General features: G+C 42.8%; 1 protein-coding gene across 2 annotated transcripts in view; it reads left to right on the top strand.

Annotated features, from left to right (window-relative positions):
- The window catches only part of LOC133537089 (contactin-5-like), a 131,232-nt gene that overhangs the window by 86,425 nt on the left and 24,487 nt on the right, over positions 1–20,320 (top strand). For both annotated transcript variants that reach the window (XM_061877949.1, XM_061877950.1), the window contains 4 exons: positions 6,615–6,742; positions 8,576–8,763; positions 9,077–9,197; positions 14,789–14,947. In XM_061877949.1, coding sequence (XP_061733933.1) covers positions 6,615–6,742; positions 8,576–8,763; positions 9,077–9,197; positions 14,789–14,947 — 596 coding nt within the window. The remainder of the gene's footprint in view (positions 1–6,614; positions 6,743–8,575; positions 8,764–9,076; positions 9,198–14,788; positions 14,948–20,320) is intronic.

Raw genomic sequence — 20,320 nt, forward strand, 5'->3', positions numbered from 1 at the left:
TACAAGAACACACACACACATACACACACACACACACACATTTAAGTTTAGGTAACGTTCACATTTGAACCAATAGGGTACCAATTCCCGGTATCTGAATCATTACAGGTACTTAAGGATACCACTTTTGGTATTTTATGTGTTAATTTGTTGCTAATAAAAAGTGATGTTTTAATGTAAGACAGTAGATGGCAGTACTGCACAGGTTAACTAAGGTATGTTGTCCAACTGTTGTGTTGCGCCATACAAAGTGTTAATACTGTCAGTATTTTGCTTTACACAGCAGCTGTTGGGTTGTGGCATCCATCTTAGTTGTAGTTTCCGTTACTACATTTGGAGGTGTTGAAATTGCCATGTAAAATGGCTAATGCTAATAGTAGCCTGCTTATGGCAAATCCATTGTAAATTATCATCAAGCTAGCACACTTTGGAAGAGTGACGTCTCACTTGACGTCGGAGCGTTTTCTTCCAAGCACTGGTAGGTGACGGCGTGGCTCGGTTGGTAGCATTCTGAAGGTTCCTGGTTAGATCCCCAGCTTCCACTATCCCAGTCATGTGCTTCAGTTGGAAAATTATCCCTTGCTCCTGGTGGGTGGCGGTTAGGGCCACCAGCGGGAACTGACCAGATGCTCCTCCTGAATGGCAGAGCTGCTCACTCTAATCTTTAAGGGAGAGCCCTGCTCCCCGATGGAGGAAACTCATGTTGGCCGCTTGTACCCGTGATTTTGTCCTTTCAGTCATAACCCAAAGCTCATGACCATAGGTGAGGATGGGAACGTAGATCAATCGGTAAATTGAGAGCTTTGCTTTCCGACTCAGCTCCTTCTTCACCACAACGGGTCGACACAGGGTCTGCATCACTGCAGACACAGCGCCTTATGATCCTTTCTTCCTTCACTCGTGAACAAGACTCCAAAGTATTTGAACTCCTCCACTTGGAGAAAGATTTCTTCCCCAACTTGGAGATGACACTCCACCCTTTTCCGGGCAAGAACCATGGACTCAAACTTGGAGGTGCTGATTCTCATCCCAGTCGCTTCACACTTAACTGCAAACCGATCAAGTGATAGCTGAAGATCCTGACCAGATTAAGTTATCAGGACCACATCAGCATAAAGGACAGACCTAATCCCGCAGCCACCATACCGAATCCCCCTCAAGGTCCTGACTGTGCCTAGAAATTCTGTCCATAAAAGTTATGAACAGAATGGGTGACAAAGGGCAGCCCTGGTGGAGTCCAACCCTCATTGGAAACGGATCCTACTTACTGCTGGGAATGCGGACCAAGCTATGACACCGGTCATACAGGGAGCGGACTGCTACAATCAGACGGTCCGATACCCCATACCCTCTAAGCATTCCCCACAGGACTTCTCAAGGAACACGGTAGAATGCCTTTTCCAAGTCCAAAAAGCATATGTAGACTGGTTGGGCCAACTCTCATGCACCCTCAAGGACCCTGCCGAGAGTATAGAGCTGGTCCATAGTTCCACGACCAGGACAAAAACCACACTGCTCCTCCTGGATCTGAGGGTTTGACTGTCCGGCGTAGCCTCCTTTCCAGTACAGCTGAGTAGACCTTACTGGGAAGGCTGAGGAGTGTGATCCCACGATAGTTGGAATGCACCCTCCGGTTCCCCTTCTTATAAAGTGAGGAACCACCACCCTTGTCTGCCAATTTAGAGGCACCTCCCCCAATGTCCACGCACTGTTGCAGAGTCTTGTCAACCATCACAGCCCAACAGATTCCAAAACCTTAAGGAACTACTCGCAGATATCAGCCATCCTTAGGGTCTTGCCACAGAGGAGCTTCTTTACTACCTCTGCAACCTCAGTCCTAGAAATAGGAGAGTCCACCACAGTCCCCAGGCACTGCTTCCCCATTGGCAGACATGTAGGTGGGATCCGCAACATCCTGAACCGAGGTCAAAAGCAAGCCAACCCCACCATACACGGTGTTTACAGAGCACCGCTTACTCCTCCTGAGGTGGCGGACAGTGGTCCAGACTTGCTTCGAAGCCGTCCAGAGGTCATTCTCTTTGGCTCGTCCAAACTCCTCCCTCTGCAACCGCCAAAGCCGCACACTGCTTGGCCTGTCGGTACCCGTGCTCTTCCTCCAGAGTCCCTTGAGCCAAAGGGGCCCGAAATGATGGCATCCAAACATTAGCAAGTTGCGGGATTACCGCTATGACAGGCCACAGCTCCGATCGGCCGCTTTAACAATAGAGGCACAGAACATATGGTCCACTCGGAGCCAATGTCCAGCACCTCCCTCGTGACATGCTCAGAGTTATTCCGGAGGCAGGAATGGAAACTATTTTTGAGGGCAGACCCTCACAATGCATTTGAGCCTGCCAGGTCTTTCTGGCATCCTCCCCCACCATCGGAGTCGACTCACCACCAAGCCTGCGTGCCAAAACAGTATTTGATTGCTTTGATCTCAGCTTATTAAATTGTGTCTGTGAATGTAGTCATGAAAAGTGAGTACATTAACTTATGATTATTCCCTCAAGCTTGACTTGTCCCATTGGAGGCCACGTGCCGACCTTGGAAGACACAAATATTGCAACTTAGACTGAAGTGAAGCAAAACAAAACAAGCAGAGATTCGGCTGAGACTGGGACTAAATTCTTCAACACCAATGTGGTGGTCTTCATGGAGGAATAGTTATTTTTTAAACGCCTGGAGAGTTTCTGAAGGAGGGTTTGAAGTCCTGCCAGGGCTCAAATGTTGACGTGCGATAAAAGCTCAGAGGCGTTGGCCACACCCGAGAAGGACTTATTCTGTTGTACGGTGGAAATGGTTGAAGTTGTCTTGACAACGATGCTAACTGGTTTGACTGGTCTCGGCCATCTTGTATATATTGGCCATGTCTGTTCCGGACATCTGAGAGGAACGTGTCCTCGGTTGACTTCAGGAGAGCGTTGTTGTCCCAAGTTGTCCATGCAGGTCCAGGACAACAGCAACACTTTTTTCTGGGATTAAATCCATTGAGTTTGTTCCAAGGTTACTGGTGATCCACTTAGAGATAACGCCTGGACAAAGCAGGTTTTCAGGGTTTTGACCCGAGCGACAGGGGCCAAAGATTTGGTGATATGATCTTTTGTCCTGTGGAGATTCCTTGGACACCAGGATGTCACTTTCCCACCAATCGAATCGTCTCCTTCTTTATCTGCCATCGACAGCCGGGCCGACTTAATGAAGGCCTGTAATTAGCATTGATTTACGCTAATGGCGCACCAGGACGTGTTTAGGGGAAGCAAAGTATTATTATTTATTTATTTATTTTTTTTACAAAATAGGCTCGGATTTATCTTCTCTTTCAAATTAATTCTTAAGCATTCTGCACAATATTAGCATGTTTACACGACATTAGCGTGTTTACGCAACATTAGCATGTTTACACTACATTAGCATGTCCTACACAACATTAGCTTCTTTATACAACATTAGCATGTTTACACAACATTAGCTTGTCCTACACAACATTAGCATGTTTACACAACATTAGCATGTCCTACACAACATTAGAATGTCTTACACAACATTAGCATATTTACACAATATTAGCATGTCCTACACAACATTAGTATGTTTACGCAACATTAGCATGTCCTACACAACATTAGAATGTCCTACATAACATTAGCATGTTTACACAACATTAGCATGTACTACACAACATTAGCATGTCCTACACAACTTTAGCATGTTTACACAACATTAGCATGATTATACACCATTAGCATGTCCTACACAACATTGGCATGTTTACACATCATTAACATATTTACACAACATTAGTATGTCCTACGCAAAATTAGCATGTACTACACAACATTAGCATGTTTACGCAACATTAGCATGTCCTACACAACATTAGAATGTCCTACACAACATTAGCATGTTTACACAACATTAGCATGTACTACACAACATTAGCATGTCCTACACAACTTTAGCATGTTTACACAACATTAAAATGTTTACACAACATTAGCATGTCCTACACAACATTAGCATGATTATACACCATTAGCATGTCCTACACAACATTGGCATGTTTACACATCATTAACATTTACACAACATTAGTATGTCCTACACAAAATTTGCATGTTTACACAACATTAACATATTTACACAACATTAGCATGTCCTACACAACATTAGAATGTCTTATACAACATTAGCATGTCCTACACAACATTAGCATGTTTACACAACATTAGCATGTTTACACAACATAAGCATGTCTTCACAACATTAACATGTCCTACACAACGTTAGAATGTCCTACACATCATTAGCATGTTTACACAACATTAGTATGTCCTACACATCATTAGCATGTTTACACTACATTAGCATGTCTACACAACATTAGCATGTCCTACACAACATTTGAATGTTTGCACAACATTAACACATTGTGTCAAGATTGGGTCACGCCTTCCTGGCTCCTCCTCCTGACTCTCATCAGCTTTGGCATGAAAACGGCGAGCGTTCAAATGAAATGCCAAACAAAATGACTTCATCACAGTTGATCATAAATGGGGAAGGGAAGAAGCTTCCAGGATGTGGTCTTGTCCCGCCTGTTTTTACCTAACAACTTTTGTCAGGCCAACAACACGTTTGTGTGGTACAAGTATGTGTTGTCGGAGTAAAAGTACACCTTATGGCAGTAAAAGTACATCTTGTTGTAGTAAAAGTACATGTTGTATTAAAAGTACATGTTATGGCAGTAAAAGTACATTTTGTTGTAGTAAAAGTACATGTTGTTGTAGTAAAAGTACACATTATGGCAATAAAAGTACATGTTGCTGTAGTAAAAGTATTTGTTGTTGTATAAGTACTCATCATGGCAGTAAAAGTACATGTTGTTGTAGTAAAAGTATTTGTTGTTGTAGTAAAAGTACTCATGGCAGTAAAAGTACATGTTGTTGTAGTAAACTGACATCTTATGGCAGTAAAAGTACATTTTGTTGTAATAAAAGTATACGTATGGTAATAAAAGTACACGTTGTAGTTAAAGTACATGTTGTTGTAGTCAAAGTACTCATCATGGCATTAAAAGTACATGTTGTTGTAGTAAAAGAACACATGGCAGTAAAAGTACATGTTGTTGTAGTAAACTGACATGTTATGGCAGTAAAAGTACATTGTGTTGTAATAAAAGTACACATTATGGTAGTAAAAGTACACGTTGTAGTTAAAGTACATGTTGTTGTAGTAAAAGTACTCATCGTGGCAGTAAAAGTACATGTTGCTATAGTAAACTTACATGTTATGGCAGTAAAAGTACATGTTGTAGTTAAAGTACATGTTGTTGTAGTAAAAGTACACGTTATGGCAGTAAAAGTACATGTTGTTGTAGTAAAAGTACACATTATGGCAGTAAAATTACATGTTGTTGTAGTAAAAGTACATGTTATTGTAGTAAAAGTACATGTTATGGCAGTAAAAGTAATTTTTTTTGTAGTAAAAGTACATGTGGTTATAGTAAAAGTACACGTTATGGCAGTAAAAGTAAAACATTTTGTAGTAAAAGTACATGTTATTGTAGTAAAAGTACACATTATGGCAGTAAAAGTACATGTTGTTGTAGTAAAAGTACATGTTATTGTAGTAAAAGTACATGTTATGGCAGTAAAAGTTTTTTTTTTTGTAGTAAAAGTACATGTTATTGTAGTAAAAGTACACATTATGGCAGTAAAAGTACATGTTGTTGTAGTAAAAGTAAATGTTATTGTAGTAAAAGTACATGTTATGGCAGTAAAAGTATTTTTTTTTGTAGTAAAAGTACATGTGGTTGTAGTAAAATTAGACGTTATGGCAGTAAATGTACATGTTGTTGTAGTAAAAGTACATGTTGTAGTTCAAGTACTCATCATGGCAGTAAAAGTACATGTTGTTGTAGTAAAAGTACTCATCATGGCAGTGAAAGTACATGTTGTTGTAGTAAAAGTACTTATCATGGCAATAAAAGTACATATTGTTGTAGTAAAATCAAACATTATGGCAGTAAAAGTACATGTTGTTGTAGTAAACTTACATGTTATGGCAGTAAAAGTACATGTTGTAGTAAAAGTATACATTATGGCAGTAAAAGTACATGTTTGAGTAAACTTACACCTTATGGCAGTAAAAGTACACGTTTGTGTATGAAAAGTTTGTGTAGTAACAGTACAAGTGGTCATAAAAGTACATGTTGTGGTAGTAAAAGTACATGTTTGTGTAGTAAATGTACATGTTTGTGTAGTAAAAGTACATGTTGTGGTTGTAAAAGTACATGTAGTGGTATTGAAGGTGCATGTCTGTGTAGTAAAAGTACATGTAGTAAAAGCACACATTATCACAATAAAAGTGCATTGTTGTCTTAAAAGTGCACATCGTTAAGTAAAAGTACACATTTTTTAGTAAAAGTACACATTCTGCAGGTTTCCTGCTGCAGAGGAACAATACATGTTTGTGTAGTAAAAGTACACATTATCGCAGTAAAAGTACACGTTGTTCTCCTGCACAATACATGGAACAATACATAATAGTGTAGTAAAAGTACATGTCGTTTTAGTAAAAGTACACATTATGATAGTAAAATTTACATTCTGCAGGTTCCTGCTGCTGAGGAACAACACTTTGAAGATCCTCAACGCCAGCCAGGCGGATGAAGGGGAGTATGTGTGCCGGGCGGAGAATCAGCTGGGCTGGGCGGAGATGTCGGCCGTCTTGTGGGTCAAAGGTGAGTGATGACGTCGTTATTGCGTAACAGTCAAGTTTCACGGTCACGCCACAATCAAAATCACGTTACAATTGTGTCACAATCACGTCACCATTACGTTCACAATCACGGTCAGGCCACAATCAAAGTCACATCACAACCACGTCACAATCACAATCATGGGCACGTCACCATCACGGTCACGCCATAATGAAAGTCACGTTACAATCACATCACCGTCACGTCACCATCACGTCACCATTACGTCACAATCACCTCACAATCACAGTCGCGTTACAATCACATCACCATCACATCACAATCACGTCACCATCACGTCACCATTACGTCACAATCACGTCACAATCACAGTCGCGTTACAATCACGTCACAATCACATCACAATCACAGTCATGTCACAATCACGTCACACTCATGTCACATTCACGTTACAATCACAGTCACGTTACAATCACGTCACCATTACGTCACAATCACCTCACAATCACAGTCGCGTTACAATCACATCACCATCACATCACAATCACGTCACCATCACGTCACCATTACGTCACAATCACGTCACAATCACAGTCGCGTTACAATCACGTCACAATCACATCACAATCACAGTCATGTCACAATCACGTCACACTCATGTCACATTCACGTTACAATCACAGTCACGTTACAATCACGGTCACGCCATAATCAAAATCAAGTTACAATCATGTCACAATCACATCACCATCACATCACAATCACGTCACCATCACGTCACCATTACGTCACAATCACGTCACAATAACATCACAATCACGTCACACTCATGTCACATTCACGTCACAATCACAGTCACGTTACAATCACGGTCACGCCATAATCAAAATCAAGTTACAATCATGTCACAATCACATCACCATCACATCACAATCACGTCACCATCACGTCACCATTACGTCACAATCACGTCACAATAACATCACAATCACGTCACACTCATGTCACATTCACGTCACAATCACAGTCACGTTACAATCACGGTCACGCCATAATCAAAATCAAGTTACAATCATGTCACAATCACGTCACCATTACGTTCACAATCAAAGTCATGCCACAATCAAATTCACGTCACAATCAAAATCATGGGCACGTCACCATCACGGTCATGCCGCAATCAAAGTCACGTTACAATCATGTCACAGTCACGTCACCATTACACTCACAATCACGGTCATGTCACAATCACATCACAATCATGTCACCATCACGTCACCATCACATCACCACCATGTCACAATCACGCCACCATCACGGTCATGCCGCAATCAAAGTCACGTTACAATCATGTCACAATCCCGTCAACATTTCACTCACAATTACGGTCATGCCACAATCACATCACAATCATGTCACCATCACGTCACAGTCACGTTACAATCATGTCACAATCACGTCACCATTTCACTCCCAATTACGGTCATGCCACAATCACATCACAATCATGTCACCATCACAGTCACAGTCATATCACGGTCATATCACAATCATGTCACAATCACGTCACCATCACATCACAGTCACGTTACAATCATGTCACCATCACAGTCACAGTCATATCACGGTCATATCACAATCATGTCACAATCACGTCACCATCACATCACCATCACATCACAGTCACGTTACAATCATGTCACCATCACAGTCACAGTCATATCACGGTCATATCACAATCATGTCACAATCACGTCACCATCACGGTCACAATCACAGTCGGCGGCGTAGGCGTGGGGGCGACGTAGGCGTGAGTTATCCTGAGGTGACAGTTCAGCAGCTTTGTGCTCACAGAGGCCATGCGTGTGGATCTGAGTCCCAGCAGCGTGGAGGTGACGGTGGGAGAGAGCGTGGTGCTGAGCTGCAAGGTCTCACACGACAGCTCCATGGACGTCACCTTCCTGTGGACATTCAACCAGCAGCCAATCACCTTCCAGCAGGGAGGAGGACACTTTGAGTACATCCAGACAGTCAGAGCCAAGGTAAGTACTGCTTTGTTCTTTTGCTTACACATCATCTCAGCTCTCATTTGTATCGCATCACATCAATAGCCTTGTATCACACCGTATCATATGATATCATACATCATGTCTACATTCATGTATCCTACTGTTTCAGATGGTATCATACCATTAGAATTCATGTATTGTATAATTTATGTATATTTATGTATGTATATACATTACATATTTACATACAAAATAAATAAAAATAAAAATACGTATATATGTATATATATTTTTTTAATTAAAATGTGTCATCATTTGTGACTTGTGCTTCCCTGGCGTCATGCAGCACACCTCCACGGTGGATCTGATGATCAGGAGTATTCTGCTGATGCATGCTGGGAAGTACGCCTGCAAGGCTCACACCAGTGCTGACACCGTGGCTGCGGAGGCGGAGCTTCTGGTTCGAGGTCAACACACGATATATTATGAATAGTACTTTTTTTTACCAGAATAAAGTCGGATTAAAACCGACTTCAAAAATGAAATATCGGAATTTTACGATTTTTCCTCAGTAAAAATTAAAAATGTTATTATTATCATACTGTAGCATTGTAATAACATTACTACATTATTACTACTTTATTCTTAACACTTTCTCATTTATTCGCCGAGTGCTTGTCAATTATTTCATGTTACACCCCCCCTAGAAAGACAAAGACATTGTGTACACCCCTCACCCTCTAGAAAGAATACAACATTGTGTTCCCCCCTAGGAAGAGGACAACATTGTGTGACCTCTCCCCTCTAGAAAGAAGACAACATTGGGACCCCCCCCCCCCCAGAAAGAATACAACGTTGTGTATGTGCCCCCCCCCGAAAGAAGACAACATTCTGTGGCCCTTCTAAAAAAAAGACAACATTGTGTGCCCCCCTAGAAAGAACACAACATTGTGCCCCCCGCTTAGAAAGATTACAACATTGTGTCCCCCGCCTACAAAGATTACGACATCGTGTGACCCCCCCCTAGAAAGAATATAACATTGTTTGCAGCCCCTAGAAATAATTTAACATTGTGCGCCCCCTCCTCCCAGAAAGAAGACAACATTACGTCACCCCCCCACCCCCCAGAAAGGGGACAACATTGTGTCCACTCCCTAGAAAGAAGACAACATTGTGTCTGTGCCCCCCCCCAGAAAGAATACAACATTGTGCACTCCTCCAGAAAGAAGATGACATTGTGTGCTCCCCCTAGAAAGAATACAACAATGTGTGCCCCCCCAGAAAGAAGACATTGTGTGACCCGCTAGAAAGAAAACAACATTGTGTGACCCCCCCCCCCAGAAAGAAGACATTGTGTACACCCCTCACCCTCTAGAAAGAATACAACATTGTGTTCCCCCCTAGGAAGAGGACAACATTGTGTGACCTCTCCCCTCTAGAAAGAAGACAACATTGTGACCCCCCCCCCCCAGAAAGAATACAACGTTGTGTATGTGCCCCCCCCCGAAAGAAGACAACATTCTGTGGCCCTTCTAAAAAAAAGACAACATTGTGTGCCCCCCTAGAAAGAACACAACATTGTGCCCCCCGCTTAGAAAGATTACAACATTGTGTCCCCCGCCTACAAAGATTACGACATTGTGTGACCCCCCCCTAGAAAGAATATAACATTGTTTGCAGCCCCTAGAAATAATTTAACATTGTGCGCCCCCTCCTCCCAGAAAGAAGACAACATTACGTCACCCCCCCACCCCCCAGAAAGGGGACAACATTGTGTCCACTCCCTAGAAAGAAGACAACATTGTGTCTGTGCCCCCCCCCAGAAAGAATACAACATTGTGCACTCCTCCAGAAAGAAGATGACATTGTGTGCTCCCCCTAGAAAGAATACAACAATGTGTGCCCCCCCAGAAAGAAGACATTGTGTGACCCGCTAGAAAGAAAACAACATTGTGTGACCCCCCCCCCCAGAAAGAAGACATTGTGTGCCCCCCTAGAAAGAAGACAACATTGTGTGACCCCCCTCCCCCCAGAAAGAGGACGACATTGTGTGTCCCCCCCAGAAAGAAGACATTGTGTGACCCCCTAGAAAGAAGACAACATTATGTGCCCCCCACAAAGAAGACATTGTGTGCCCCCCTAGAAAGAAGACAACATTGTGTGACCCCCCTCCCCCCAGAAAGAGGACAACATTGTGTCCCCCCCCAGAAAGAAGACATTGTGTGCCCCCCTAGAAAGAACACAACATTGTTCCCCCCGCTTAGAAAGATTACAACATTGTGCCCCCGCCTAGAAAGATTACGAAATTGTGTGACCCCCCAGAAAGAAGACATTGTGTGACCCCCTAGAAAGAAGACAACATTGTGTGCCCGCCCCCAGAAAGAAGACGACATTGTGTCAACCCTTAAAAGAAGATACCATTGTGTGCCCCCCTCCTCCCCCCGAAAGATTACAACATTGTGTGCCCCCCTAGAAAAAAGACAACATTGTGTTCCAACCCCAGAAAGAAGACAACATTGGGTGACCCCCCCCTAGAAAGAAGACATTGTGTGCCCCCCTAGAAAGAAGACAACATTGTGTGACCCCCCTCCCCCCAGAAAGAGGACGACATTGTGTGTCCCCCCAGAAAGAAGACATTGTGTGACCCCCTAGAAAGAAGACAACATTATGTGCCTCCCCAGAAAGAAGACGACATTGTGTCAACCCTTGAAAGAAGACATTGTGTGCCCCCCCTAGAAAGATTACAACATTGTGCGCCCCCCGAAAGAAGACAACATTGTGTTCCCCCCCAGAAAGAAGACAACATTGTGTGCCCCCCAGAAAGAAGACGACATTGTGTGCCCCCCCTAAAAAGATTACAACATTGTACACATGTACACAGTACTACATGTGGTGTGGATGTTAGAGTACATAGTACTACATGTACATAGTACTACATGTGGTGTAAATGTCAGAGTACATTGTACTACATGTACATAGTACTACATGTGGTGTAAATGTCAGAGTACATAGTACTACATGTACATAGTACTACATGTGGTGTAAATGTCAGAGTACATAGTACTACATGTACACAGTACCACATGTGGTGTAGATGTCAGAGTACATAGTACTAAATGTGGTGTAAATGTCAGTGTACATAGTACTACATGTGGTGTAGATGTCAGAGTACATAGTACTACATGTACATAGTACTACATGTGGTGTATATGTCAGAATACATAGTACTACATGTACATAGTACTACATGTGGTGTAGATGTTAGAGTACATAGTACTACATGTACATAGTACTACATGCGGTGTATATGTCAGAATACATAGTACTACATGTGCATAGTACTACATGTGGTGTAGATGTTAGAGTACATAGTACTACATGTACATAGTACTACATGTGGTGTAGATGTTAGAGTACATAGTACTACATGTACATAGTACTACATGTGGTGTAGATGCCAGAGTACATAGTACTACATGTACATAGTACTACATGTGGTGTATATGTCAGAATACATAGTACTACATGTACATAGTACTACATGTGGTGTATATGTCAGAATACATAGTACTACATGTACATAGTACTACATGTGGTGTATATGTCAGAATACATAGTACTACATGTACATAGTACTACATGTGGTGTAGATGTCAGAGTACATAGTACTACATGTACATAGTACTACATGTGGTGTAGATGTTGGAGTACATAGTACTGCATGTTGTGTACATGTTATTGTATTAAGTACTGCATGTGGTACCCAGGTACTTCCTGGCATCAGTGCTGGTTGTGACGGTCCTAAGGACTGACTCCATATCAGCCACACGTTGACTATGACCTTCGTCAATTGTAACCTCATGAGGGGACTGTGTGGAGGTGACACACCACAGCTGCTCCTGCTCAGACTGAACATATGTTGACTTTTATTGGAACTAAGTCAAGTCCATGTTGCTACTAAATATTCTTGCTGTGCAGGAAACATATTCGAGTCAGTCTACTGAGGAGCATTTTTTACAACAAGAGCAGATGTTTGTTGATCAAACATTCACACCTTCCACACTCTAATCTTACGTGCTGACTTGAATTTTCTCCATCCCGTACTACTACTACTACTACTGCTGCTAATGTGTGAGTTGGAAAGTGTCCATGTTCTTGTGTGCACCTGCATGGTCCAGACGTGAAGGTGCAGCCTCACACAGGAACATCCAGATGGAGGAAATTCTCCATCAGGCTTGCAGACCATGGTCGATTAGCGATTTGCTGATGCTGCCGGACTAATCAGGCTGTGGACGTGATGTTATCATGCCTCCCACGTGGACCATGTGCAGCATTTCTTTTACGACCTAAGGCGAACAACCTTCCCTAGTCATTGTGCAAAAAAATAAAAAACTCCAACCAACACAAAATGTCAACAGACATGGTCACAGAAATTTGAGGACATCAACCTAGACAATCCAAGGGAGCGAGACACACAGCTCGAAACAACGGCAATGGAAGGAAAACACTGCTGGCACAAGGGAGAAGACAGGGGACAAATCAAAATCAAGCACGGGGAAGAAACACGGAGAAAGCATAAAGCTTGTTTTGGCTTACGGTATATAATGGAGAACTAAGTTCCCACCAGGATCCTTGGGTCCTCTGGTCCTTTATACTGCTCGCCCTCATCAGTTCCAGCTGTGCAGATTCCCAATCGCCCACAGCCTGGCCGTGACACGACCAGTGCAAGCAGGGGCATTTCTTGTTGCGCTGCCAGCGAGTTCGAGCCCGCGCTGTGACAGTACTTCTACTTCTTATTTGTATTTAAATTAAGTTAAAGTTAAAGTACCAATGATTGTCACACACACACTAGGTGTGGGGAAATGTGTCCTCTGCATTTGACCCATCCCCTTGATCACCCCCTGGGAAGTGAGGGGAGCAGTGGGCAGCAGCGGTGGCCGCACCCGGGAATCATTTATAGTGATTTAACCCCCAATTCCAACCCTTGATGCTGAGTGCCAAACAGGGAGGCAATGGGTTCCATTTTTATAGTCTTTGGTATGACTCGGTCGGGGTTTGAACTCACAACCTACCGATCTCAGGGCGGACACTCTGACCACTAGGCCACTGAGTTCGTATATTTGATGTAGTTCATCATAGAAATGGCACCCGATGTTATTGAAAAGTTTTGATTTTCAATCGAGAATCGATTCTGAATCAAATGGTCAGCCCAGAGAATCGAATCCAAATGTGTGCTGCCCAAATATTCACAGTCCTAGTATAAATAATTACACATTAAACATTTATTTATATGCGGTAGAAAAATGGTTGGACGGATGGATGGATTAAAACATAGTTACAAATTAAATTAAACATTTTGTGATTGTGTGTGTGTGTGTGTGTGTGTGTGTGTGTGTGTGTGTGTGTGTGTGTGTGTGTGTGTGTGTGTGTGTGTGTGTGTGTGTGTGTGTGTGTGTGTGCGTGTGTGTGTGTGTGTGTGTGTGTGTGTGCAAAAAAGCTTAATTACAAATAAAAATGCATATATATATATACATATACATGTATGTATATGTATATATATATATATACATATATATAAAGAGAGAAATATGTGTACATATATATATATATATATATGTATATATACATAAATATATGTATACGTATACATATACATATATGTTTAAGTATACTGTATATATATCTATATGTACAAATATACTGCATGTATATTTTTATATATAAATGTATACATACATGTATGTATGTATGTACATATATGTATGTGTGTATATGTACATGTATATGTTTAAAAATTTATATATACAGTATATATATATATATGTATATATATGCTGACTGATGATGTGTTCCTTACATCTCAGAATGCAGGAGTTTTTGACTGATATTGTTCTCTGTGTGTTAGAAATTCATTTAAAAAGTTGCTGCAGGATTATACTTGGGAAAAGTCACACAGTACATCTTAAAGCACACTTTGACACAGTGTGTTTTCATTAGCACAATACTTGCACCGTCAAGAACATTCTAGAAGTGTGACCTCCCCTTCTCGCCCTCTCAGGTCCTCCCGGCCCTCCTGGAGTGGCCATCGTGGAGGAGATCGGTGCCACCAGTGCCAGCCTGTCCTGGAGCCGTGGTCTGGACAACCACAGTCCCATCAGCACCTACCAGCTGCAGGCCCGCAGCCCCTTCTCTATGGGCTGGCACAACGTCCAGACGGGTAATCAGACTGGTGACATGATTGTTTTTATCTCACTAAGATATTTTCCTCACTCCAGGAAATTGCTGTGCTAAGCACTATTTTCCTCTACACAATTACACTCAAAAGGTCCAGTTTGACAACATCATGGAAGAAAGTATTATTCTTTAGAAGTCCTCATTCTTCATGTCACACTCAAAATCACTCGCTGCACTTTGCTGCAAGAAAGAACATTTATGGATTAACCGATGCGCTCAAAAACACATTAGTCCGCCCTCAGGCCCGTCGTTTGTTTATAGTCGCTGGGCTCTCTGAAAGACCTCAAGACCATGGAATATCAAAACAATCACTACAATTTGCCGATACGCGGGAGTGGAACTGAAATACTTGATTGTCCAAGGTGAGTGGAGTGTGTGGATTTTGGAACGCTTCAAATGGGAGGAGAAAAGTGGGATATGCAACACTTTGTATATTTACCATTCATTGTCAATAGGGAGAAAATTCCAGGTAAACTGGGAATTTGGGGGAAGGGAAAACAAGTTTTGCATTCGCTGTATGGGAAAATTAGTGTGTGTGGATGGTGGAAAGGTCAGAATGGGGTTTATTAAAGGCCTACTGAAATGAGATTTTCTTATTTAAACGGGGATAGCAGGTCCATTCTATGTCTCATACTTGATCATTTCGCGATATTGCCATATTTTTGCTGAAAGGATTTAGTAGAGAACATCCACAATAAAGTTCGCAACTTTCGGTGCTAAGAGAAAAGCCCTGCCTCTACCGGAAGTCGCAGACGATGACATCACACGTTTGATGGCTCCTCACATTTTCACATTGTTTTTAATGGGAGCCTCCAACAAAAAGTGCTATTCGGACGGAGAAAACGACAATTTCCCCATCAATTTGAGCGAGGATGAAAGATTCGTGTTTGAGGATATTGAAAGCAACGGACTAGAAAAAAAAAAAACGCAATTGCAATGGGACGGATTCAGATGTTTTTAGAGACATTTACTAGGATAATTCTGGGAAATCCCTTATCTTTCTATTGTGTTGCTAGTGTTTTAGTGAGTTAAATAGTACCTGATAGCCAGAAGGGTGTGTCCACGGGTGTCTTGACGCCAGTGTCTCAGGGGAGTCGATGGCAGCTATGGACGGCACAAGCTCAGCTTTTCTCCGGTAAGAACTGACTTTTTAACCACAATTTTCTCACCGAAACCTGGTGGTTGACATGTGGTAGGGATCCATGTTGGCTTGACCGCGCTCTGATCCATAGGAAAGTTTCATCTCCAGGAATTTTAAACAAGGAATCACCGTGTGTTTGTGTGGCTAAAGGCTAAAGCTTCCAGACTCCATCTTTCTACTGTGACTTCTCCAATATTAATTGAAGAAATTGCAAAAGATTCTGCAACACATATGTCCAAAGAACTGTATAATTATGCCGTTAAAGCAGACGACATTTAGCTGTGTGTGTGCGCAGCGCTCATACTTCCTAAAAACGCGTGACGTCTTGCGTACACGTCATCATTACACAACGTTTCCAAGACGAAACTCCCGGGAAATTTAAAATTGTAATTAAGTAAACAAAAAGGCCATATTGGCATGTGTTGCAATGTTAATATTTCATCATTGATACATAAACTATCAGACTGCGTGGTGGGTAGTAGTGGGTTTCAGTAGGCCTTTAATGGTGCAAAATGTTGAGAATTTCAGGCATTTTAAAACGATGAATACATCCATTCACGTGAATGAGAATTTCCTGGAAATGTGGAGAAAACTGGAAATTTAAAAAAATATTGATACTAGCACAATTGTCCTAGATGATGGGGGTTGGTGTTGGACATTTTCTAATCCGCTGAAAAGTGTTGACATAGTTGTTGTGTTTGCAGACTCAGAGTCTGTGACTGTGTTGTTGTTGTGTTTGCAGACCCAGAGTCTGTGACTGTATTGTTGTTGTGTTTGCAGACCCAGAGTCTGTGACTGTGTTGTTGTTGTGTTTGCAGACCCAGAGTCTGTGACTGTGTTGTTGTTGTGTTTGCAGACCCAGAGTCTGTGACTGTGTTGTTGTTGTGTTTGCAGACCCAGAGTCTGTGACTGTGTTGTTGTTGTGTTTGCAGACCCAGAGTCTGTGACTGTGTTGTTGTTGTGTTTGCAGACCCAGAGTCTGTGACTGTGTTGTTGTTGTGTTTGCAGACCCAGAGTCTGTGACTGTGTTGTTGTGTTTGCAGACCCAGAGTCTGTGACTGTGTTGTTGTGTTTGCAGACCCAGAGTCTGTGACTGTGTTGTTGTGTTTGCAGACCCAGAGTCTGTGACTGTGTTGTTGTTGTGTTTGCAGACCCAGAGTCTGTGACTGTGTTGTTGTTGTGTTTGCAGACCCGTAGAATGTAACTGTGTTGTTGTTGTCTTTGCAGACCCAGAGTCTGTGACAGTGTTGTTGTTGTGTTTGCAGGCCCAGAGTCTGTGACTGTGTTGTTGTTGTGTTTGCAGACGCAGAGTCTGTGATTGTGTTGTTGTTGCGTTTGCAGACCCAGTCTGTGACTGTGTTGTTGTTGTGTTTGCAGACGCAGAGTCTGTGACTGTGTTGTTGTTGTGTTTGCAGACCCAGAGTCTGGGACTGTGTTGTTGTGTTTGCATTCCCAGAGTAAGTGACTGTGTTATTGTTGTGTTTGCAGACGCAGAGTCTGTGACTGTGTTATTGTTGTGTTTGCAGACCCAGAGTCTGTGACTGTGTTATTGTTATCTTTGCGGACCCAGAGTCTGGGACTGTGTTGTTGTGTTTAAAGACCTAGAGTCTGGGACTGTGTTGTTGTTGTGTTTACAGACCCAGAGTCTGTGACTGTGTTGTTGTTGTTGTGTTTACAGACCCAGAGTCTGTGACTGTGTTGTTGTTGTGTTTACAGACCCAGAGTATTTGACTGTGTTGTTGTTGTGTTTACAGACCCAGAGTCTGGGACTGTGTTGTTGTTGTGTTTACAGACCCAGAGTCTGTGACTGTGTTGTTGTTGTGTTTACAGACCCAGAGTCTGTGACTGTGTTGTTGTTGTGTTTGCAGACCCAGAGTCTGGGACTGTGTTGTTGTTGTGTTTGCGGACCCAGAGTCTGTGCCTCTGTTGTCGTTGTGCTTGCAGACCCCGAATCTGTGACTGTGTTGTTGTTGTGTTTTTGCAAACCCAGATTCTGTGACTGTGTTGTTGTTGTGTTTGCCCACCTAGAGTCTGTGACTGTGTTGTTGTTGTGTTTGCAGAAGCAGAGTCTGTGACTTTGTTGTTCTGTTGGCAGACCCAGAGTCTGTGACTGTGTTGTTGTTGTGTTTACGGACTCAGAATCTGTGACTGTGTTGTTGTTGTGTTTGCGGACCCAGAATCTGTGACTTTGTTGTTGTTGTGTTTACAGACCCAGAGTCTGTGACTGTGTTATTGTTGTGTTTGCAGAAGCAGAGTCCATAACTGTGTTGTTGTTGTGTTTGCAGACCCAGAGTCCGTGACTGTGTTATTGTTATGTTTGCTGATGCAGAGTCTGTGACTGTGTTGTTGTTGTGTTTGCAGACCCAGAGTCTGTGACTGTGTTGTTGTTGTGTTTGCAGACTCAGAGTGTGACCGTGTTGTTGTTTTTGCAGACCCAGAGTCTGTGACTTTGTTGTTCTGTTTGCAGACCCAGAGTCTGTGACTGTGTTGTTTTTGTGTTTATAGACCCAGAGTATGTGACTGTGTTGTTGTTGTGTTTGCAGACCCAGAGTCTGTGACTGTGTTGTTGTTGTGTTTGCAGACCCGGAGTATGGATATGTGTTGTTGTTGTTGTGTTTGCAGACCCTGAATTTGTGACTGTGTTGTTGTTGTGTTTGCAGACTCTGAATTTGTGACTGTGTTGTTGTTGTGTTTGACCACCCAGTGTGTGACTTTGTTGTTGTGTTTGCAGAGCCCCCGCGTCCGTGACTGTGTTGTTGTTGTGTTTGCAGACCCAGAGTCTGTGACTGTGTTGTTGTTGTGTTTGCAGACCCAGAGTCTGTGACTGTGTTTTTGTTGTGTTTGCAGACCCAGAGTCTGTGACGGTGTTGTTGTTCTGTTTGCAGACCCAGAGTCCGCGATTGTGTTGTTGTTGTTGTGTTTGCAGACCTGGTGTATGTAACTTTGTTGTTGTTGTGTTTTCAGACCCTGAGTTTGTGACTGTGTTCTTGTTGTGTTTGCAGACCCAGAGTCTGTGACTGTATTGTTGTTGTGTTTGCAGACCCAGAGTCTGTGACTGTGTTGTTGTTGTGTTTGCAGACCCAGAGTCTGTGACTGTGTTGTTGTTGTGTTTGCAGACCCAGAGTCTGTGACTGTGTTGTTGTTGTGTTTGCAGACCCAGAGTCTGTGACTGTGTTGTTGTTGTGTTTGCAGACCCAGAGTCTGTGACTGTGTTGTTGTTGTGTTTGCAGACCCAGAGTCTGTGACTGTGTTGTTGTTGTGTTTGCAGACCCAGAGTCTGTGACTGTGTTGTTGTGTTTGCAGACCCAGAGTCTGTGACTGTGTTGTTGTTGTGTTTGCAGACCCAGAGTCTGTGACTGTGTTGTTGTGTTTGCAGACCCAGAGTCTGTGACTGTGTTGTTGTTGTGTTTGCAGACCCAGAGTCTGTGACTGTGTTGTTGTTGTGTTTGCAGACCCGTAGAATGTAACTGTGTTGTTGTTGTCTTTGCAGACCCAGAGTCTGTGACAGTGTTGTTGTTGTGTTTGCAGGCCCAGAGTCTGTGACTGTGTTGTTGTTGTGTTTGCAGACGCAGAGTCTGTGATTGTGTTGTTGTTGCGTTTGCAGACCCAGTCTGTGACTGTGTTGTTGTTGTGTTTGCAGACGCAGAGTCTGTGACTGTGTTGTTGTTGTGTTTGCAGACCCAGAGTCTGGGACTGTGTTGTTGTGTTTGCATTCCCAGAGTAAGTGACTGTGTTATTGTTGTGTTTGCAGACGCAGAGTCTGTGACTGTGTTATTGTTGTGTTTGCAGACCCAGAGTCTGTGACTGTGTTATTGTTATCTTTGCGGACCCAGAGTCTGGGACTGTGTTGTTGTTGTGTTTAAAGACCTAGAGTCTGGGACTGTGTTGTTGTTGTGTTTACAGACCCAGAGTCTGTGACTGTGTTGTTGTTGTTGTGTTTACAGACCCAGAGTCTGTGACTGTGTTGTTGTTGTGTTTACAGACCGAGAGTATTTGACTGTGTTGTTGTTGTGTTTACAGACCCAGAGTCTGGGACTGTGTTGTTGTTGTGTTTACAGACCCAGAGTCTGTGACTGTGTTGTTGTTGTGTTTACAGACCCAGAGTCTGTGACTGTGTTGTTGTTGTGTTTGCAGACCCAGAGTCTGGGACTGTGTTGTTGTTGTGTTTGCGGACCCAGAGTCTGTGCCTCTGTTGTCGTTGTGCTTGCAGACCCC

This window comes from Nerophis ophidion, linkage group LG18, assembly GCF_033978795.1.
Source record: "Nerophis ophidion isolate RoL-2023_Sa linkage group LG18, RoL_Noph_v1.0, whole genome shotgun sequence".
Classification (NCBI taxonomy): Eukaryota; Metazoa; Chordata; class Actinopteri; order Syngnathiformes; family Syngnathidae; genus Nerophis; species Nerophis ophidion.